The sequence below is a fragment of the Schistosoma haematobium genome, chromosome ZW, assembly GCF_000699445.3.
Source record: "Schistosoma haematobium chromosome ZW, whole genome shotgun sequence".
NCBI classification, from domain to species: Eukaryota; Metazoa; Platyhelminthes; class Trematoda; order Strigeidida; family Schistosomatidae; genus Schistosoma; species Schistosoma haematobium.
In genome coordinates, this window is record NC_067195.1 from 69,366,124 (window position 1) to 69,389,691 (window position 23,568).

At 36.4% G+C, this 23,568-nt stretch overlaps 2 protein-coding genes across 7 annotated transcripts in view; both read left to right on the plus strand.

Annotated features, from left to right (window-relative positions):
• On the plus strand, positions 1–6,494 carry TLX1_1 (T-cell leukemia homeobox protein 1; the record flags this gene model as incomplete). Of its 3 annotated transcripts, none has more annotated exons than XM_051218840.1 (4): positions 1–478; positions 3,257–3,339; positions 5,031–5,241; positions 6,127–6,494. In XM_051218840.1, 4 exons carry the CDS (start codon positions 1–3, stop codon positions 6,183–6,185), a joined length of 831 nt encoding a protein of 276 aa, XP_051072305.1. In that variant the 3' UTR covers positions 6,186–6,494. The 3 variants fall into 3 exon arrangements, with proteins under 3 accessions (XP_051072305.1, XP_051072303.1, XP_051072304.1); XM_051218841.1 differs by having other exon boundaries at positions 5,031–5,181; XM_051218842.1 differs by having other exon boundaries at positions 5,031–5,164.
• Positions 6,495–11,363: 4,869 nt separating this feature from the next.
• MS3_00004255 (uncharacterized protein) overlaps positions 11,364–23,568 on the plus strand; it is a 45,316-nt gene continuing 33,111 nt past the window's right edge. The window contains exons 1-7 of one of the 4 annotated variants that reach the window (XM_051212156.1): positions 11,364–11,431; positions 12,584–12,700; positions 12,740–12,782; positions 12,822–13,029; positions 19,860–19,940; positions 20,856–21,144; positions 23,290–23,430. In XM_051212156.1, coding sequence (XP_051072307.1) covers positions 11,429–11,431; positions 12,584–12,700; positions 12,740–12,782; positions 12,822–13,029; positions 19,860–19,940; positions 20,856–21,144; positions 23,290–23,430 — 882 coding nt within the window. In that variant the 5' untranslated portion in view covers positions 11,364–11,428. Of the gene's footprint in view, positions 12,783–12,821; positions 13,030–19,859; positions 19,941–20,855; positions 21,145–23,289; positions 23,431–23,568 lie in introns of all 4 variants that reach the window. The other 3 variants (XM_051212158.1, XM_051212155.1, XM_051212157.1) reach the window with 3 other exon arrangements.

A 23,568-nucleotide genomic window follows, 5' to 3' on the forward strand; every position in this document is an offset into this window, starting at 1 on the left:
ATGTCAGATAAATTTAGTATTAATGAAATATTGAGATCAAATTATAATACACAAATTACATTCACTGATATACATAAATCGAATGAAATAATATTACCTATCACAACAATTACATCATCTATTTCAACGAATCATAATCATAATTATTCAATGACATCATCAGATCATTCATTGAATTCATCGACATTCAAAGAGTTTCTAATCGATTCTAATGTAAAACAAACATTGGAATCATTAACACATAATAATGATAAAAATATTCAACACATTTTAAATTCCGCACAATTTAAACGATTTATCAATATATTAAAATCATTTAAATATTCAACTATTAGTAATCAATTATTGAATGAAATAAGAACAAAATATATAGAAGAATATAATATAACAAATCCTGTAATTATGAAATACTTAACACATATATTTACTAATAATCCAAATGTTATCTTAAATGAATTATCTAAAGATAATATTATTGGTAGGTTCTGAAATTATTTCAATCTCAATGTTAAGAATTATAAATTCAGTTGATGTTGTTTTATTTGAATCTTTCCATTGATGTTTAGGATTCAGGACTCAGTAGCTAAGTGGATAAAGCGATGGCGTTTGAAGCGAACGCTGCTGGGTTCGTGTCCCATACTGAATATCAACTCTGATATGTAGGTACATCCAACTGACGAGTCCTGGGTAGGACGAAACGTGCGTTCTGGATTCCATTCCTAGCCACTATACATCTTTGCTTAAAATGCTTGTGACTTAAGGCAATATCGAGGCAATCCGCACAGTATGCACATATGCCAATAAGAGACTGATCGATTGCAGTCCTAAACATCAATGGAAAGATTCAAGTAAACAATACCAAGTGAATTTATTTCGTATTGAATATTTTCTAAGTGATGTATAGTAAGTTAAATGTATCATTATTTCCGTTTCATAAAATGAAAATGCAATGCAGTCAATGAACATTATATCTTATCATGACAGTGAATCTCATCCACAGGTTCAATTACTTACATAAGAGGGTGTTTAAGTCGAATTCGATATTGTTTACTTTATGGTAGCATATTATCAAAACAAACTTAAGTTCTACTTAATAGTGATAAGCGATAGTAACAGCAGATATTTGTAAATCTTATTATTTTTTATAAATCACTTATAATTAAAATTAATGCCGATTAAATTAATCTTAAGGTTCAAAATCTAATATCATGCAGAAATTCTCAAATTCATCATGATTAAGAAAGTTGTATTATGTGTTAAACAGATAAAATTTACGATGTCTAGTTCTAATTAAAGGATTATTTCAATTGAAAGTTTGTTGGTAATCTTATAAGTGTTTTGCTATCGATGAACTTGGTTTTCTACCTCCTACATTGATCGGATCATTTGACACACACTGATTTTGAAGCCATCTGGGCACATGTTCATTGACCCTTGATTGCATTGTTCGATTACTCCTCCCTATATATGTGTGTCCACACAAACATGTAAATTGGTAAATACAATGTAAATACATTGTACTTACCATTGTATTTACCAATTTACATGTTTGTGTGGACACATACATAGGGAGGAGTAATCGAACAATCTTATAAATCACAACATAATCAGTGATGAATGTTACTGATGTGGACCGAATTATTAAATAATTTTTTCTTTAATAGTATTAGGTTGCAATCAAAGCTGCGTGAAATCAGATATAAAATTAAAGGCATTTGATTTTACAGTGATATTCAGAATTACCTTTCTATTGACTATTTTTGTAAGTGATCAAACTCGGGACGTTCAGTCCTCATGACCATCACAATTTAGTCCAAATGATTATCATGCAATATTGAAGATTAATCAAAATTGAAAATTGAAACCACTGGATGTCAACCCATTAACTTAAAAGTTACTTTCTCATCACGAACCCTGAAGACCCTAGTTTTGATCCCTAGTGAGATTTTGGATGAGATTGATGGGGTACTAGAACGAAATAACTGTCTAGGAGTACCTGGTTTTAAATGGTTGTCCAACCGAAGTCAGGTAATAATGCAAAAGTATTATATCCAGAATTTCTTCCATGCTTAATAGTTGATTGAACTTATTACTCACTCTCTGGTCCCGGAAAATAAAACATATTCATCAAGAGTTAAAATAGGCCATATATCAAAATAATCACAACACAAAGAGAATGTACATGTCAAAAATACCCCCCAAAGGATATTGTAAACCCTATGTTGGGGACGATAGATCCCCAGAACTCATATTTTGTAATTTTATCATATTGATTAACTTATCGATTAAATATTTGAATGCCTGTCGATTGATGAACTTGTCGATTAAATGATTAGTAGCAGTCAATTGACGAACTTATCGATTAAATATTTGAATGCCTGTCGATTGATGAACTTACTGATTAATGTTTAAAAAACATTTTACTATGACAATATCGATTGTAAGTATTTGTATAAATGCGCTTGATTTATGTGCTTGACCTGACTTGGTATCTGCTGTTTGCCTTTAGAATACACTTTCTACGCCCTACCAAGACTTCTTGATCGAGTTAGCTGAGTCGGGGACAACGGACCAGAATAGTCTATCGAGATTCTGAATCCTTTGATCCGATCGATAAGTCACTTCCCTCTAATCGGCGGCCCTTTGAGATATAATAACCTACACCATCATTCTTGGCAAGACTAACTACTTTGAAAGCACATAACATGTCAATTGATTTCGGTTTACAGATTAACGATTCCATAACAGTTTATCTTTACCTACTTATGCATGGTTTATGTATGATATTGAACTGCTAAACATCTAAATAACAATATATAGTTAAATAATTGTATCTAAATTTTGATTAAATTGCCATAGGCTTGTATTTTCATGGGTATTAAGAGAAATTGAGTTAAATAAATGTAACAGGAAATGTGTAGATTAGACAAATTCTACTACTGTGGCAGTTAAAAAGTCCGATATCTTCAAATTTAAAGACAATGAACCATGTCTTATTATTCATAGGATAATGTACTAAGTTGTGTATCAAATTTATTATGCACCAACCAGTGTTATTAAGTAAATATTAATAAGCATCATTGAAATGTTTAATACAAAATATGATGGTCACAGTACATCACTGCATTGTGTGTAATCTTGAAACCACATCAGTGGACGTTTATCATTGCAGTTTTTGCATTGTGAGCATATATTTCTTGTTTGTTGCAAACATTAGAGTCAAGAATATTAAATTTATCTAATAATATTTACGTAGAGCCAAGACGAATTGGACATCCTTATCAGAGTAGAATACCTAGAAAACGGAAAAAACCAAGAGCATCATTCACAAGATATCAAGTAAGTGAAATTTTTATTTTGTTGATAAAATAACTTTTAATTGCCTTGACAATTCATAGAAAATGAGATCATTTTTAGGAAGTTATGTTTTTATAAGTGCATACATAGCCTAAACTTGTGTATTATAATGTTGTGCACTCTAGTATACCTACTTTGACAATTCGTCTTAAACACATTTCTGTACACAGACACATTTGTGAATGTAGAAAACCAATATAATGATAACTTACATTCACTACATAACACATAAGAACTATAACGCGTTAAATTTGTTGAAAGAGTTCCTGAGATTATTTTTCAGTGGAAATACTGACAATTATTGGAATACATATGCTTATACATGAAATTGATCAGTAGTTCTTATTAAACCCATATCCTATTTGTTTTTATTTGGACAAGCCTGACCAGTTAAGGATGAATTACAACAAGACTTCCTATTTTTGCTTTCAACACCTAAACAGCTAAACTTGGTGTATTATTTGTTGAGCCACTTAGACTAGTGACTATATTGGAAATTGGAAAAATTAGATCAGTTCATTAACAATTAGACAAGAATGAGAATGATTAATACTCTGATTGGTCAGCGTATCTCAGTATTAGTAATATTTACTTCAATTCTTATCCTCGCAACTAGGACACTTTCATATTAACATCCGTTTGGAAGCATAACTGATAACCGTACTTCACGGATTTTCACAGCTGGTTCTTATTATTGTTACTTTGTTAAGGATTTCAACATAACAGTTTACAAGACAAGGTGATAAACGTCTTCCAACTACTTTGATTAGTGAAGTTTAACATAGTATACACTTGCTTGATTGCTCAGGACTGGAAACTGATTTCAAAGGTTTCTGTTAACACATAAAACTTGAAGTATTAAAATAATTGGTCATGGTTTTGCTGGTCGATGAGTCACAGCTAAAGGCGGCTAAAATGGGAGTTTTAAAAAACCTATTTCAAAATATACATAAATGCATTTTAAAATGTGATTTTAATATCCTTAAGGTTCGTGTCATTTCACTGACCGTATGTTTTTATTTTGTGTAAGAACAGCTTTTTAAAGTTTTCATTGTAATTTATGGGGAATTTCGAGGCTTAAGTTTTCTTGTTATGAGAAATGTAGCTTCTTCTTCTAGAATACGATGTTATCAAATGCTGACAAAGATGTTCTACACATTTCAATAATATAATTTGGGCTCAATAATTTAATAAAAGCGCTTTCATTATTGTTCTAGGCAACCTAATCATTGTAAACTTCCAAAAAAGTTGAAATTTGGTGGTGTTTTGTTCAAACTATCCGCTAATAGTATAAATCATTGCTGAAGTAAAGTTTTAGTGCCTTTTCAACTAGATTCGAAAGATGTAAATTTTTTGATACACTTCGCTTGAAAGTTTCACGGGTTATCCGAATAAATAGGAACATCAGTTGAAAGGATGGATGGGACAATCTGGTACTAGAACTGGGTTAGTTTCTAGAATCAGTAACCCCAGTTGAGTACTAATTAATTCACATTTCCAACTCACTTCATATTCATATTTTAGTGCAACCAACATTATTTAAATAAATTAATTTAAAAACTTTACGTATATATTAATTATTGTTTATACTTTTCACATTCTTTTCTCAAATCAACTATGTATAATTTAGATAAATACTTTATTTTCGGTTATTTTCTCTGACTTGTTAACAGGTGACAACACTTGAAAAAAAGTTTCGTCAACAAAAGTACTTGGCATCAACTGAGAGGAATGAGCTAGCAAACCTGTTGAAAATGACTGATGTACAAGTGAAAACATGGTTTCAAAATCGTCGAACGAAATGGAGGTCAGATGACAATCGTAGTATGGTTCTAAATGTTTGTTCATTTAATATGTTACAAAATATAGTTCAGTTCAAATATCGTGAGTGGTCAGTTATTTAAGTTCCGGGAGGAAATTTCATTTAGACAATCAGTTTATTCGTAATGTCTTGGATTGTACGGTCAATTTTCTTTGATAAATAATACCTTTTCCAATAGTTTTGTTTACCTTCACAGTAAAGTTATCTGTAACACACCCAAACAACAGATGATAAATTGTGGGATAGGATAAGTGTCGTAGTGCATCTTTCTCAGAATGTTCAATACGTGTGCATTATCTTGTAATTTCCGTTCATTTAGTGAGTAAATACTATATGTAAGAGCATAATTTTCATTGAGGATTTTATTTCAAGCTATAACTTTCACTTCATTCCCTTTTTTTATCTAGCATGTTGAGATGCGCTACGCTAGCTAATACACCGAAGACATATGTAGATAGCCTTAGATTATTCAAGTTAACACTTCATATTAGTCACCCCAACACTGACGAATTGATTTTAATAGTTGAATTCATGAGTCGATCTAAGCGAGACTACCATTGCAAACTTGGAGGTACTGAACGGCCATTTCGTCCTATTATGGGACTCTCTAGGAGTGCACATCCACGATCTACCTTAGATCGACTCATAAATCCAACTTTTAAAACTACTATAATCTCTATAAATCCCCATTCTGATTTTATTTTGTTTTACATTACAGACAATCCTTAAGTTACATACTATAATTTTAAATGATGTAATTTGCCTTAAACCTGACCGATTATTATTAATTTGGATATATAATTGTGGAACCTGAAGAGAAATTATCGAGGAGAATATTCTTCGTTCATTAATCTGTGTTTTAGTACAGTATTTAATCATCATCTATCTGTATATATTTTTTACATATTTAGCAATACTTCATAATTAAATAAACTGTTTATTTTCAGGAGACAAACAAATGAAGAACGTGAAACAGAATGGAGGGCCACAGGACGTTTTTTATTAAGTTTACATTCTCAGCTGAATTTACTTAAAGAAAACTTACATATGAGTAACAGTCAAACATTTTACTCCACAGTGAGCGGTTAGACATGTTCAAGAATAACTAAAATCAACTGAAATATGTAAACTGTTAAGCTGATATTCCTTGAATTGAGTTTTTTTATCGTTTGGTCATACACTCATCTAACCTATTGACTTTGTACTTTTTAATTGAGATAAACGTTTGTACATCTATCTATGGTGTTCAATCAGATTGGATCGCCAAAACGAATATTAACAATTAATCCCCATTAAAAGCATCACTAATTTATTACATCTATAATTTTTTTCTTCTCGCTTGATTATCTTGGATTCATGGTGATTTATAGGCATTGAAAAACCACGTTAAAAACAACTTCAATAAAAGACTGTCAAGATAAATGTGGACACGGAAAAATCTGTGCGAATGAACAAATGATATGCAAAATTGTACTGTGGAAAAAAATGGCAGCGAAATTCATCACGAACCAAATTTATCAAGAAAAACATTGACATATTACGATAGTCCTTAAATCCACTGAAACGTAATGTTTTGACAGAATTTGATTTCATGCTTTTCCATGTCACCATTCAGCTCGAAAAACAAAAAAAATTCGAAAATCACTTTCAAGTAATCGTTATGCTTAGTAGTATTCAGATTATTATACGAACAAGGAATCGCCGAAACAAAGCAATTTAGGTCAGTGTGATAATCAGGAGTATTTGAATTATAGTACGAACTAAGAATACCAGAAATAACGTAATAGGATCAAGAAGTACTAGATAACCACAAACGAATGTACTGTATTTGAAATTCGAAATCAAGTATTCAACAAGTACAAAAGAATCACTAGTTCATTCAAACGCCACATCCGCCACAGCTTAAATTGGGGTATAAGTGTCTGCAATAGGTTGTACGTCTTCTTCTTAAGTTCATCCTGAGTCTGTCCGACATTGTATTGAATAAAAACTCTGTATTATCTAGAATGTACTTATTAGTATTAGAATTAACAACTGAAATCGGAACAGACTCACCTGGGTCCTGAAATTGTATACAGTCAGCGTGTCGATTTTGTAATGAAGTCATTAATATCTAGAATTAGAACCAAGTACTCTCTTCGTGAGTCTCGACAACTGGACTACATTTCGCAGTTTACTTCAGACGTTCAACACATCTCTGGAGCGAACAATGTAGTTGCAGACGCCTTATCTCGCATAACTTCCTTGAACAGTTTCCAAGGAATCGACCTTCTTAAACTCGCCCAGCTTCAAAAAGAAGACACTGATCTTTATCACGAGTCATCGTCCACAACACTTAAACTACGCATCAAACAGATGGGAACAGGTAAGGAAACCTTACTGTGTGACACATCTTCAAGTAGGGATCGACCAATCGTGCCGAAACGTTATCGACGCAATGTCTTCAATACATTGCACAATCTTTCTCATCCAGCTGTTCGTGCAACCATCAAGCTTATAGCAGAACGGTTTTGTTGGCCTGACATGAATAAAGACGTGATGGAGTGGGCACGCTCCTGTGTAAGCTGCCAAAAATCTAAGGTTATCAGACACAATAAATGTCCCTTAGGCTCATTTAAAACTCCCGATGCTCGTTTCGACCATGTTCATCTGGATTTGGTAGGACCTTTACCAGATTCAAATGGATACTCTTACCTCTTAACCTGCGTAGACCGTTTCACTCGATAGCCAGAAGCAGTACCTATCAAGGATATCACTGCTGAAACAGTAGCTGGCGCCTTCGTCGAACGATGGGTAGCAAACTTTGGTTGCCCTTTAACCATCACTACAGACCGCGGACGTCAGTTTGAATCTGAACTTTTCCGTCGTCTGACCACACTTTTAGGAATCACTCGCTTCCGAACGACGGCCTACCATCCACAAGCAAACGGGTTGGTAGAACGTTTTCACCGACAACTGAAAGCTTCACTTTCAGCTGCAAACGTTTCACAGTGGACGGACGCTCTTCCACTCGTCTTACTAGGTATCCGCAATGCAGTGAAAGCTGACATTGTATACACTGCGTCTCAACTCGTTTATGGAACGACACTTCGACTTCCAGGAGAATTCATGGATCCTTCATCCTCTTCAATGAACATGGATCTAACCTCCTACACGAACATATTAGTATATTTCGACATGCACCTACACTTTCTTTTTTCTTTTCCAGGACGGCTTGAAAAGAACGATGCAGTTTACGAGGAGTTGAAATTTTCGTTGTAACTTTTTCTTTTGTTACTATGTTGTACCTCGGTCCCATATAGTAAGGAAAGACGACCAGACGCTGCTACACTTAGTAAGCTATCAGAAGAGTGTTTACCAACGACAAACTCGTTGGGTTTAAACTTCTGGCTGGCCACGTCTTAGGGTCGTCACTGTCCCACTAGAGGGGGAGTGATCTGTAGCGGTAAATAAATCCCCAAAATAAATAGCTCTGTAAGTTTTCGACATTGGATGCTGACCATATGTTTTAGTGGACTCATCTAGCTGAAGGCGCTCGGTCATGCATCCACACCAGATCACGTGTGGTAACGCCGTGCTCAACATCAACCGCAATCGCTAGCCAGATTAGATCAGAGAATTCCGATATATTGGTCATCGCCAAATACACTCTTCTGATCTCCTCGACTCTGTCTTTTGATTTCTCTGGGTGGGAACGAAATATATTAGAAGGGCTTACTGGTAGAAGCGTTGTCAAACAGTGAATACCTGTGTCATTCTTCAATAGATTTTTCAGCACTATCCTCCACCACGAAATAATGTTGGATCTTTATATCCCCAATTTATGAATGATGTGGCTTCATTTAAAACATATTTCTTACATTGACTAGAGTATACATTAGAAGTGACTTCATGATAAGGATAAACAACAGCTGATATGAAATCATTTGAATTGTTATCAAAATCGAGGTCATTTTATACTCGTGCTTTGCATTGAACAAGTCTCCCACAAGAAACAAATGCATTATGAGGACATATAATATTTAACATGACATCAAGCTTTGACTTTTCTGAAATACTTTCCTCCAATTTATTAAGAATATTATTGCAGAGTAAAGGATCATTGGAAAAATCAGCATCTATCAAGACTGCATCAGGTTTTCGATCATGACTAGGTTCATTCAACATATATACCTCAGATTTGCAAAGAATTTCGTCAGAAATAAGTGAGTCATTAGGGAAACCCATATCTTGTACAATAAGATGAGGAATCTGATATGTTGACTGATTAGAAACTATTGTCTCGCGAGAATTCTGAGTTTTATTCGACCCTGAACTGCTATATGAGTTTGTAGTAACCTACTTTTATCAAGAGAACGCGATTGATTTCTTGGAAACAATCATTATTATAACTAATTGTACTGGTGATTGTTTTACTGTGCTTGTTTGTTTAACTGTGCTAAAGACAGCCATATTTTTACTACTCCATTGATTGTGACCTTGCACGTGTTTGATTACACTCGGTAACCACGCTTGTACTTTTTTGGCACGATCTCGGTATCCTTTCGATACCACGAGATCGCCAACAAAAACATCTCGACTACAGCCATCAAATGCCTTCTGATATTTGGCTTGAGGGGGATTTTATCGGTTAACTGGAATGTAGTCTTCTTGTAGTAGTGTTCATAGTCAACCGCGACTCGACTCCACTCTACAAGTCTACACTGTCTTTCTAAGTCGTTGATAAAGATAAACCATCATTATAAATACTCAACTTAATAGAATCAGAATAACAAGATTTAATATTATTTGCAAAATGATGAACAGTAGTATTACAAAGTGACTGAATATGTCCAATATCACCACACTCAAAACACTCAGAATTACGAAATTTACATGAATTAAGAGAGTGGAACTTGCCACAGGACAAACATTGACCAAACTTGTGCCCATCTTCGTGAACTGCATCTCAACTCCTCAATGAATTATCTGCATAGCCTTGAGTATGCACTGGGTTGGGATGACGCAATGTAGTGGAATTTTTTATATCGTCACGAATCATTTTACGAAATCTTCCTCCTTTACCACATTCGAAATTTGTATACTTAATATAGTGTATCAGTAGATCCTTAAGAGTTGTATAAGGAAGCGAAATGGGCTTTTCCGGTAAAGCCAGAGTTTTTAATAAGCTATATGCTTCTTTTCCGATGAATGTGAGGAAATGTGCCACAATCTTAACATCCTCATGATCTTCCTTGGTCATAGCCCAGATTTCGAACCTTTCAAAATAATCCTCAAAATAATCAAAATCTGACTGTATGTCCAACCGTTCCATCATAGGCTCAATCGCGACGCCAAAATGATGATTAGGAGTCAATTAATTATAGTACGAACTAAGAATCCCAGAAATAACGTAATCAGATCAAGAACTACTAGATAAGCACGAACGAATGTACTGTATTTGGAATTCGAAATCAAGCATTCAACAAGTACAAAGGAATCATTAGTTCATTCAAACACCACAGTCATGTAGAAAAAGGTGAGCACGAATTACCACTTCTGCTCGGAAATCAAAATCTAGCATATATTGAGTACCTAGAGAATCTTTGATTGATGCAAACACCTCAGTAATCTCACACATATATTGATTTCACTTACTGACGACTGAATTTTCAGTTGCTTAACTTCTGAAAAACAGTTTCGACTACTTAGGAATGCTGGTCATAGTAAGTCGATAAATTGTGTTTGTGAAATTGAGAGGAGGACAAGTTCTGGAGTCTGACATCAGGTTCACGTCTTCAGTTTTTCCTCTGCCTAATGTTTTCCGGTGCATATTATGCTGTGACTTTACGAACTGGGTACTAACTACAGTATTTTCAGTCACTAATTGATAACTCTGTAGCTCCCAACCCCTAAACATGCTATTTCTGCTCTCGACGTGCTCTTATACATCTGGCTATCCGTCTTATATAACTAATGACCTGTAAATGCTAGATGGACCTGGAAGCTTGCTGATCGAAAACTTCCCCTATTTGGTTAATAACCGTTTGGATCTACTTAACTTCTAGTCAGAGAATATTCGAACCGCTGAAAAGTGTAGAGTTTTAACGTTTATCTTTTTGACCTAAAGAATAGAGTTTCTAGAAAATATTTGCTTCATTGTTTGGATGTATGTCAACCGAAATTGTGAAATTTTGTTTGAATCCTTTTCTATGAATCAGTCTAGTCAGATGATCAACGCGGGTGGTTTGTTTGCTTGTCGATTAACGTATGGTAATAATATGGAGCATTATTTCACTACAGTAACATAAGAAACCTCTTTGCTGAAGCCTTGTGACTCTAGAATATCTCGATATTCCCACATTCAATGATATTGGGTTTGCTCGGTTTTAGCACTTCAGTGGAGTTGGGTCTCCAAGCTCCAGTTAAAAACGGCGGAACTTAGCTTTAGTCGTGAAGTCCTACTTATGGATTTTAATGTCATTTGTTATTACCAATACAACTAAATGAAGCCATCGGAATTACATATTAACATGGATCGAAAGCTGGTATTTAGATTTTCCACCTAAGACATTGACGACCTGAACTTTCATTATTATTATTGTTATTATTATTATTATTATTATTATTATTAAATCCTCTTATTTGTTTACGAGGTGTTTATTACAAATATGTTTTGCTTTAAGTAATGATGAAATGTGTTGTTGGGGGTTTGTATGGGACTCACAAATTAAGCTTTGCTCTTACTACAGATGACGCATTTTTAGAACCGAGACATCAATGTAGCATATTTTCCTGTATTGTATCCTAAAGATCAAGCGTTAATCGGTAGTAGTCTGACGAGAATATCTATTTCGGTAGATGAATGTAGTTAGTATTTAGTTGAAAGCTAACTGTATATACAGACAAATATGAATCCGTCAGTTTTAACATTCTCAGGAATTTTACATTTTGTATGCACTTTCGTTCATCACTGATAATTCCTTTCAAATATTTGGAAATGTTATAAAGACTTATAAACTACAGCCATAGTAGAGGCATTACGTAAGCTCAACATTAGTTATATCAAAATGCTTTAAGTAATCTCTTTTATTGCAAAGTTTTATCTACTCATACCATTGGTCAGTTCTCTTTGTCTGTTTTTTATTATGAATAAGATGTCATGTTGCTCAAATTCGCTTGTGTGTTTGACGAAAAAAATATGTTTAGGTATTTGATAAAAAGATGTTTGTTTAGGTGTTTGACAAACTGGTCTTCCAAAGTTTCGTTTTAGTTGCCGAATAGGTAACTTTTGTTATTGCACGTAAGTTTTTAGCTTACTACAAGGCTCTCCGCGCTTTTCTTTCATGTTATTGATAGTATCAATTGTTCTTGACTCATTTTGCCTACAGTTTGATTTATGTGGTTAGTTTCGTAATTTTTCAGAACGGAGCAGGAAACATTGATTGCAGAAAATGGGAGGACGTCTACTTGATGTATATTTCAAACCAATGCCCGGCAGATAGCATTTCAATCAAGGGAACTTTGTTCCTAACAGACCATGTTAGTTTGGGATTCGTGTATAATCACAATTTTTGTTAGGGATCAAAAGTAAGTATTCACTGGGTACCCCATCATGATCAAGGTAAATTTCATTGTCACTCCTATTTGAATTACCTTATAGATTCGTCATTATCCCAAGAAGATAGAAAGGGTTATGAAATCGATATTAAGGATATGGATTTTCTTGTTATACGAAAGGCCCCATGCTTTCCTTGCCGTGGAGTGTATTTATCCCTAAAATCACAAAAACCTTATGGCCCATTCGAGTTCCGTAAAGGTGGTTCCAGTTCATTTTTGCGAAGTTTGAGTACTTTGGCTGATGTTAGGAGGTAAATGTATTTGAAATCTCTTACCTATACTGGAATTAATAATACCTTGTTCCGTTATTTGTTGAAGTCTATAGTCTTGATTTGTTTCATACACAGCCCGACCGTTGTTGCTACGTTGACGTGGTGGTCAGGCTTGTCTATCGTGATGAAGCAACCGAGCTATACTGGCTGGAACAACCGTTCCTCAAGGTCCTACCATGTCAGACAGGTCGGTTGAAGAGCGGTAAGACTAAAAGCAACAAACCCAAGGTCCGAAGGCGAAGTCGTACTGCTGACTGTACAGAGGTGTGACAGCAGTAAGGTGTTTCCCTCGGACAACCAGCATGACAGCGATGCTGCCTTACCACAAGGAGGGGTGGGGTTAGAAAAGGTCGACCCTAAAAATGTCACACCTCACCTTACTTCACGGATTTCCGTCTCCGGCGGTAAGGCCCTTTGAAGAACGGAGCTAACACGTCACAAACCTCCCACGAAAAGGCCGTGCGCGACCGGCCTTAAGCAGTTGTCCCTTGAGCACTGCGGTCACGCTCTCAGGTCACTGAGACCGCCTCTAATCCTATTTCCTTTTCAGGTACCTCCAGAACAACCCTTCCTCGGTGTGGGCAACCGGGAAGTGATAACCGCCCTCATACCTCTAACAGCACCCAAGACCATTGTATTCATAATCAACCTTCCTCTTCAATTCCTATTATTCCTCCTACATCGACTTTCAACCTTAAACTTCCTCTTTCGGCTTCCTCCTCAAGTGTCACCATAGCCAATGATTCTAGTGCGCAAAACACTGTCCCAGGTCTACTGAAACCTCGCTCAAAACTACACATTGGAGCTTTCAACGTACGCACCCTATGTCAAATCGGTCAGCAGGCTTCCTTGGCTAGAACCCTAGAATCTCGTACCATTGATGTATGCTGTGTCTCCGAAACACGCATACAGGATTCCAGTGTGGTCATTCACTTGACCTCACCTCGGCAAAACGGAGAGCCAACAAGATACACCCTACGTGTATCTGGTGACCCGATGGCCAGTTCTCGTGGACTGGCAGGTGTAGGCATAGCACTAAGCATGAGGGCGGAACAAGCACTGCTAGAGTGGATCCCCGTCAACAGTCGTCTATGTGCTGTTCGGCTAAACGGCTCCGTAAAAACTCGGAAGGATAGGGACACACGTCGTTGCCTTTTCGTCGTTTCTGCCTACGCTCCCACTGACTGCAGCTCAGATGATGTGAAAGATGAATTTTACAGAAAGCTGTCCGAACTTCTTCAGAAAGCTAAACGCCCAGACATAGTACTCGTAGGGGTGACTTTAATGCTCAGTTAGGTAGCTTAAACCAAACAGAAAGGCATTTAGGTGGATATTTTAGCATTCCGGCACAGCGAACAGATAATGGTGACCGTCTGCCGCAACTGTGCTCAGAAAATCGCTTATTTTTAGCAAACACAAATTTTAAGCATAAAGAGAGACATCGTCTAACGTGGCGACCGCCTACACCAAACCAACGATAGACTCAAATAGACCATATTGCCATCAGTCATCGTTGGAGAGGGTCGGTAGAAGATTGTCGCTCATTCTGGAGTACCTGCTTGGACTCCGACCACGCCCTAATACGGGCACGCATCTGCTTGCGCCTCACCGGACGCAAAAAGCCACAGTAAAAAGACCCATTAGAACCGAACTGAGTAGCGAGGAAACCAAAAGTAGGTTCCAGGAACAACTGAGGTCACGATTAGGTAGTTCTGAAGACGAGGCTGACCCAGATGTTGCTTGGAATGAAATACAAGCAGCTGTGGAAACAGCAGTGACATCTATTAGCGACTTAAACCACAGAGTTTCAAAGAACCAGTGGATTTCTTCAAAGTCTGTCACACTGATGGATTCTCGCAAACTCGTCCCATCAGGTTCTGAACATGATGAAGAGCGACAACAAATCAGATCTAGGTTAACTAAAAATCTAAGGAACGACCGTGAGCAGTGGTGGGCAACGAAAGCAAAAGAGATGGAAAAGGCGGCGACTATAGGGAACACAAGACAGCTTTACAGACTAATAAAAGAAACTGGAATTAATAAGTCAAGTGTAAGTGAGATTATATCAGAAAAAGACGATACTCTCATCTGCTCCCAGTCCAGACGTTTAGAACGATGGGCGGAACATTTTAGGGAACAGTTAAACTGGCCTTCAGCTACTCTATAACTGCCCTCCATTCCCAGACAGTGTGAATAGAACATTGAAGTAGGTCCCCCAACTCCAGCAGAACTTCAAAAGGCAAAGCTAATCTGAAACGAGGAAGGGCAGCTGATCCAGATGGATTGGCTCCAGAGGTCTTTAAGGATGGTGGTCCAATTTTAACGATTAGGTTGACTAATATTTTAACTAAAATCTGGGAGTTAGACGTTATTCCATCTAACTGGTCACAATCACTTATCGTCCCAATATATAAGAAAGGGTCAAAATCATCCTGTGACAACCACAGAGGAATTAGTTTAACTAATATAGTATCTAAGATACTAGCCTCGATAATTATCAGACGCCTAACTAAGACTCGTGAACTGCAAACACGAGAGAACCAAGCTGGCTTTAGACCTGGTCGTGGCTGCATCGACCACATATTCACCATTCGTCAGATTCTAGAACACAGGCATACTTATCGGCGTCCGACAATGGTGGTCTTTCTCGACTTAAAAGCAGCATTTGACTCGGTAGACCGCGAGATTCTGTGGCAGTGTCTGTGATTGAAACGCGTACCTCAGAAGTACATAAACCTTGTAAAGGCTCTTTACTCGAACACTACTAGTCGAGTCAGAGCTTATGGCGAACTGTCATCTGATTTTGCAACCTCAAGTGGTGTCCATCAAGGCTGTCCACTTTCCCCATTTTTGTTTAACTTCATCATAGACCTACTGATGGAAACAACATTCTCGTCGACTGGATTCTCGGGTATTGATCTCCTACCAGGAGGTCCACTTATCGACTTAGAATACGCAGATGACATAGTCCTGTTTGGTGAAGACGCTGACAAAATGCAGAGTCTTCTGGTAGCACTGAGCAACAATGCCAGCATGTTTGGAATGCGCTTCTCTCCCTCTAAATGCAAGTTTTTGCTTGAGGACTGGTCTGCGTTAACACCTGAACTAAGGATAGGGAGTGAAGTAGTCGAACGCGTTGACAACTTTACTTATCTTGGAAGTCTGATCAGCCCTAATGGGTTGGTATCGGACGAAATCTCAGCACGGATTCGAAAAGCTCGATTGGCTTTTGCCAACTTGCGTCACCTATGGCGAAGGCGAGATATCGGTCTATCAATAAAAGGACGAGTATACTGCGCGGCAGTCCGTTCTGTTTTAATTTACGGCAGCGAAACATGGCCATTAAGAGTAGAAGACACTCGTAAGCTATTAGTATTTGACCACAGATGCCTTAGAAATATTGCTGGCGTCTGCTGGGATCACCGGGTAAGTAATAGTGAGGTTAGACGCAGGGTATTAGGGAATGATGGTAAATCAGTCGATAAGGTTGTGAATCTTCATCGACTGAGATGGTTGGGCCACGTGTTACGTATGCCTGAACAGCGATTACCACGAAGTGCAATGCTATCCGGTATTGGAGATGGTTGGAAGAAAGTTAGGGGCGGCCAAACCAAAACGTGGCATCAGTGCTTGAAGTCACTAACTTGTAGTCTGATCCATGTTAGTAGATGCAGACTACTTGGTTGGGGTCCGCGTGACTATCGTAACCAATGGTTGGAGACTCTTGGTGACATGGCTCAGAATCGATCACAATGGCGTCGGTGTATACACTCCCTGTCTTCCCTTAAACTAAGAGATTAAAATCGCTTCATATCTTTCTTTCTACGAACCAATTCTTTCTTCTTGTATTATATGTCTATATGCAATCTTTCTCTTACATATTACTACCTTTGACCCAACCACTGCTATGAATCCGGTGTTCATCTTGTTATGCTGATGCGGTATGGCAACCTGGACCGATGCACATATGTGCCTGGTCCTACGTTGTAGCTGACTGATTGACTGACTCATACACATAGTTCTCTTTATCATTTTGAAAAGAGTAAGAACAAACATTCTAGCAGAATAGCATGAATTCATTTTATTTCGTTGGTTCTCGTCAGCTGCTTATAACCTGTGATATTTAAAATCGTAATTACATAATGGGTTGAAATTACTTACATGAGAGGGTTTAGTTGGAAGTTATATTGAAGACATATTAGTATAATATGGCAAGGGTGTAAATAAGTTTAATAGACTGAATATTGTATATGTATACCTTATGTTAAAGAAAATTCTGCAACACTGATTGTGACAACCGTTCAAACGGCTAGAAACAAGTGATTATATAATGATTAAACATTGATAGGAATAACATTAGTAAGTTCAGTAGATAAAATAAGATTATCAATTTGGAAGATAGTTGAAATAAAACTCAATGATGTAATAAATGCAAGAAAGAGTTTAAAGTAAAAGGAAAAAAATGTTAAGATACAGTGAAGGAATGTTAGTCACCAAGGCAAGGAAAGATTAATCACCATCTCCTTTTGAACACATAAATCAGGTTTTTGGCGTCTGATAACAACGGCTTCAACAAACTTCAGAAGACTGGAGTTTGGATGCTTACTAATCACCCTGAATGATTGCAAGGTATCGACCTGATGTCCTGTATCAAGATGTTTGGTGATCTCACTGCTTAAAGTCTTTCTTTCTCTTGTTCTGAGGCTTTTTGGAACATGTTCAAAAAATATAAGATATGCCCCCCTTTCTGTCTTGATTTGTATGCCACCTTGCTACTAGTCAGTTTCATCGTACATTTTCAGTCAAGTATAAAGAAACGCATTTTTAACTGGGTCACGTAGATCGTATCAATTTTGATATTTCTGTCAGTATAAAGCGATGTTTAGTGCATCTTTGTTAGAGGTCAGCTAAGAACCAACCGGCAAAAGTCAACAAAAACCAGTTGATTTAATTTTATATCCAGGTTTTAGGAGAGGAATAAAGCGTGGCTCGTGCCAAAACAAATTGAATGGCAGGCAGTCAATTCAATTCTTACAAAGATACTTTTCACGTCTTGATTAATACGTGTTCACACCTTATATGTTTGGTTGCGAGGTTTTGAATAAATTGAACCATGCCCAACATAGCCGATAAAACCTTGTTATACAAACTCTGAAATGTTCATCGGGCCCTGAGATTATAAATTTTGCATAGAAACTGGAAAACGTTGTTCACTGGTAAAAGTTTTGTGATTTTATTGTCCAAATACTTGTAATATAGTAGTTTACTCCAGACAATAGAAGGCTGACAACCATACAGTTCTTTCTCATCACTAGCTACGTAAGAGTTTTCATGACCAAAAACTCTCCTATTTTGCTATGTAAACTCTATTGTATGTAAATATGTAAGCATTTCCAGCTGATGCTAACTGTTTTGATACACTGAAATGCTCACCCAGTTATATATCTATTTGCATTTGTCGATGTCTAGTGTTCTGATATTACACCATTCAGCGATTTCCTCCAGAAATCACTAGCAGTTAGCTTGTCCACGATGACTAAGTATTATCAGTGTTGTTCCTTTACCTAGTCTTGGGGATTGTGGCTAATCAAGTAAACCTAATTTTCAACTCTACAGAGAACTGCTTTCGAGTCTGCTAGGTGGTTTTATTAGCCTGTCAACTTAGAAAATATATATGACGATATTTATTACTTCCGTACTCCTGTGGGTTTCCTCGAATTGTGTAACCTGTAGCTCGGTCGATGTTTCTGTTTACCTGTTAAACAGTCCGTTCACTGCAAGGCGATTTGCTCTGTAGTATTTTGAGAATTCGAAACATGGATTTGTACGGTAGAAAACATATGTAATATACAGTCATTTGACCATGATTGTCTTCGGGTCATTGTGCGTGCTTGATGAGAACGTTGGGTGATGTTAGATGGTTAATTGCCAAATAGAGATGATAAAGCTGTTGATGCAACTATCCACGTATTTCTGTTGACTTGGTTGAGATGTGTATTACGCATGGCCAGCTACCATTGTTTCTGGTTGTAGGAGTGTACAGTTGGTTTGGCCAAGACATACAGCCGTGGTAATAATCATACGACTCAATAAACACTTTGTAGATTCATGTACTCATCTCTACTGCAAATGTTTTGTGTCTAATTTAGTATAACTACCACTACCTGACTGGCTAGATGGGATTCTAATTCATAATCAAGGCTCTAAAATTTGGATACCCCAACTACTAAAACACCACACTAATCATTGATCATTAATATAAGATGTGTTGTGAGCCGCTGACTTGATTAGTTTACCGAATAATCGAAACGCATGGTTGACGATGTTAGGTGACATGGCTAGGAATATCTCACTTCTTTAAAGTGCATTTCTTTATTTTCTTGTAACTTAACTATTGTATTATCTCATTCTTTTCATTCTTTGTTTGCACTTCCTCCTTTTGACGGTTTATCCTTTTATTTTTGTCCACACTACTGCCAACATCAATATTTTCTTAGCTTATTATCCTGCTGTTTGTCTCTCGTTCTATGAATACAAAACTAACATACGTGTGTGTTAGGTAGTGCGTTACATACATTCGTAATGAATAACCTACAAACTCATTCAGTTGGCTGTAAACCATACATTCTGTCAATATGTTTGGTTGCTTAAATCATTAAAACAGTTTTAACGTATTCCCTGTTTACTTGAGGTTTAAATTTCTCTATAATATTTTCTGTACTTCATTTCGAATTAATCATTTTGTTGTTCGGGCATTTAAATGGTTGATTTGTTTATCGATTGACTGTTCTTGTTGTCCATTAATTTAGATGCCATGATGACGAGAATCGGTACATTGTCAGACCTCGTCCACAATATAATTTTACTTCTAATTACCATCTTCCTGATCCGTAAGTGTAATGAAATTGTTGTTATTTGATTTATCAAAAGTTTTCTATACATAATTATTGTTTATAATCCATATTAAAAGTAAAATATAATTACTTTTAATTTGAAATGATTTCAAAGCGCATTTCAAAACTAAGTATTGACTTGCAACATTTCTCTGTCTTAATTTAAGAGTTTTTGTCAATGTATACCCTAAATTTCACCCCAGATTAATTCAAAAACGTCAGTTTTGAGTTCGAAGAATAAGCGGAAAAAATACTGTCAGTTGTACCATCCATCAAAATCTAAAGGTGGACACGGAGAGTCCACCTGGGGGAGTTGGAAAACCCTGATTCCAAACCAATGGTGCACATGGGGCCCAGTATCCTGAGAGAAGAAATGGCGTATGACCCAATCGTTGATCACCGGACGTCATGGGATTACATCTCCGTAAGTAGCTCCACTGCCTTATGGATCAGACCTTTAGGTCGAAGGCTCCGGGCGTGCTCCCTTAAGAAAAACACCTACTTCGGTTCGGGCACCCGGGTAATATCATTGCCCGCACACAAATCAAGTGACTTGTGTAGGGCATTTGTATTCGGTGCCCCTTTGTACCAACATTTATGTGTTCAAATAAATAAATAACTTTGATATTAGGATATAATTGGCACATTCTACATAATCCAGGTGGGTATATTTGTTTGTAACATTGTAGCATACAAATGCTGTCTACACCCCTTATTTTCGAGTATTTATCTAAACAGTATCGATTGCTGATGAATAATATATTTAGTTGGATCAAATCCTAAAAATCGTTAACTTGAGTAAAGTGCTAGAATTTAAAAAGATGCTAGACAGTAGTGAATTCTATTTACTTATTTCATGTATGTTTGTTTATGTTTTCATTAAACCAAAATATATCTGTATTATATCACTAGTTTTGTACAAAACAAACGTCATTTCAGTTCAGCAAGAGTGGAAGCGGAAGGGTTGATTGGGTCTCCTTTTTCTGGCCAATTAGGTGCTTCATTAAGAAATATTGGAATACATGTCAACTCAATTGTTAGCACTATATTATCACCTAATTTAATCGATGAAAATATAGCTCCAAATAACGGCTCATCTGAAGAGTATTTTGCAAAATGTATTGCAGAAGATCTACAGAAAATCGAAGCTGCACGTTTAAGAACTACCGATGATGAAGGAGGATTTGCTGTTGTTGAACGAGTTAGTTTAAGTTTTACTTTATTGCATTTATATAATTCTTCAATTTTTTTTAAAAATTAAATAAAATAAAGTAAACTACCATCCCTTAGAGGTAATATCAATTGTTTTTGTTCGGTAATGAATTTCCATATTTATTTTTTGTCTAGTTTAACTATCTTTTTGTAACGTACTCGGTTGTTTTCGCTAATGAAATAATGTTGGAAAAGTGATTTCGAAGAACAATTACTTCCCATATTTTCAATGTACACTTTTGTCCTCAGCTATTTTATTCATGGTTGTTTTAAAAATCTGATTATTTGCTTACTTATTAACTAAAAATGTTCATCACTATTTTGTCGTATTAATACTCAATAAATCCTAAGTTTATGTTTGGATTGAGAAATAATCATCCTAAATTTTTAAAAATCTTTATTTCTGGTGCAAATTAACCGGAATAAACACACTAAAAGTCTGACATCGCATTAAAGTATATTTTACTATCTTTGAGGAAGTATTTGATCACAGATGTCTCAGAAATATTGCTGGCGTCTGCTGGGATCACCGGGTAAGTAATAGTGAGGTTAGACGCAGGGTATTAGGGAATGATGGTAAATCAGTCGATAAGGTTGTGAATCTTCATCGACTGAGATGGTTGGGCCACGTGTTACGTATGCCTCAACAGCGATTACCACGAAGTGCAATGCTATCCGGTATTGGAGATGGTTGGAAGAAAGTTAGGGGCGGCCAAACCAAAACGTGGCATCAGTGCTTGAAGTCACTAACTTGTAGTCTGATCCATGTTAGTAGATGCAGACTACTTGGTTGGGGTCCGCGTGACTATCGTAACCAATGGTTGGAGACTCTTGGTGACATGGCTCAGAATCGATCACAATGGCGTCGGTGTATACACTCCCTGTCTTCCCTTAAACTAAGAGATTAAAATCGCTTCATATCTTTCTTTCTACGAGCTAATTCTTTCTTCTTGTACTATATCCTTATATGAAATCTTTCTTTTATATATTACCACCTCTGAATTAACTACTTTTATGAATCCGGTGTCCATCGTGTTGTGTTAATGAGGTATGGCAACTTTGACCGATGCATATATGTACCTGGTCCTACGTTGTAGCTGACTGACTGACTGTGTTAAAATCATGACATTTATGATTTCAAAATAATTGGTTTGACTAAATAACTATCTATTTGTGATATGATGGAATTAAAAAGCAAAATTGCATTCTTTTACTCATTGTGATTTTTGTTTTAATCCACTGTGATAATTACTTAATGTAGTATTCGTTTTGTTTTTCCAGTATGGTAATTTATTCGGTATAACACTGATTTGTTATAATTCTGAGTATTTTTCATATATATAATTTCATCCTAACTATTTATCAAGATGAGTTTGCAAATCAACACATAAATGAGTGTATTTTCGACTAGGGTTGTCATCGTGTTTTGGAAGTAATAACTCTTCACTTGTACCAACCTTTATTTCCTTACTTTCACGTCGTGGGAATTGCAGTTGTTCTTTGTTTTACAAGCATAAGTGATAAGCGATTCCGACATAACAATTAGCGATGACCTGATATAATAGTTGGCGATGCAGTCATAACAATTTGGCGACGGGTATGGAACGCATCAAAATAGTTAGCTTATCTTGTCATTGTATCACTGAGTCTTCTTTCCCTTCGCCGATTTAATTGATCTCGTAATCTCTCCAAACATAGTAACGTGGTGACGAGGCTGCAGCCCACACTTGTTATTCCTGAAAAAAGCTTGACTATTCTAATGTTGATGAAATAAGACAAGAGTCCTCTATCCGATGGTTGAAAGCCGAATCAATAGACTGATGAACCATAGTGCTACACACATATTGCTAATTATACCTGGTTAATAATCATATTTTTTGTGTAGTTTATTATACTCCAAGAACGTTCATACATGGTAAAAATACTTATCGAAAGACATGCAATACCACTACGAGAAGTTTTCTGCTAACTGGCTTCAACGGTTTATTATTATTATTATCAACAATTATATTGTTAGCGAAATAGGGGTCTTAGTCTACATTTATGAGATTTGATTTGTTAAAATGTTAGACTTTCAAATATCAAACTTGTTAAAGGTGGTTACAAATTACTTTTATTTTCCTTGTTTCCGTAGAGACCAAACCCTATTTTTCTTCCACCAATGCCCACTGTTCAGCGTTCCCTTCCACTGAATATGACCCAATGGAAAAAGTCACTGGATCCAGAAGGTCGTGTAAATCGACCTGAAAATTTACGTGAAATAATATTCAGTGGTGTAAGTTAGTTATATTTACCGAGGACGTTAAATCCCCTAGAATAAAATGTATTTGATTTATTCTGTAGATTCGGATTTCGGTTTCATTTTTGTGGTGAAAATACCCACAGGAACTGTCTTCATTTACTGTGATAAGGG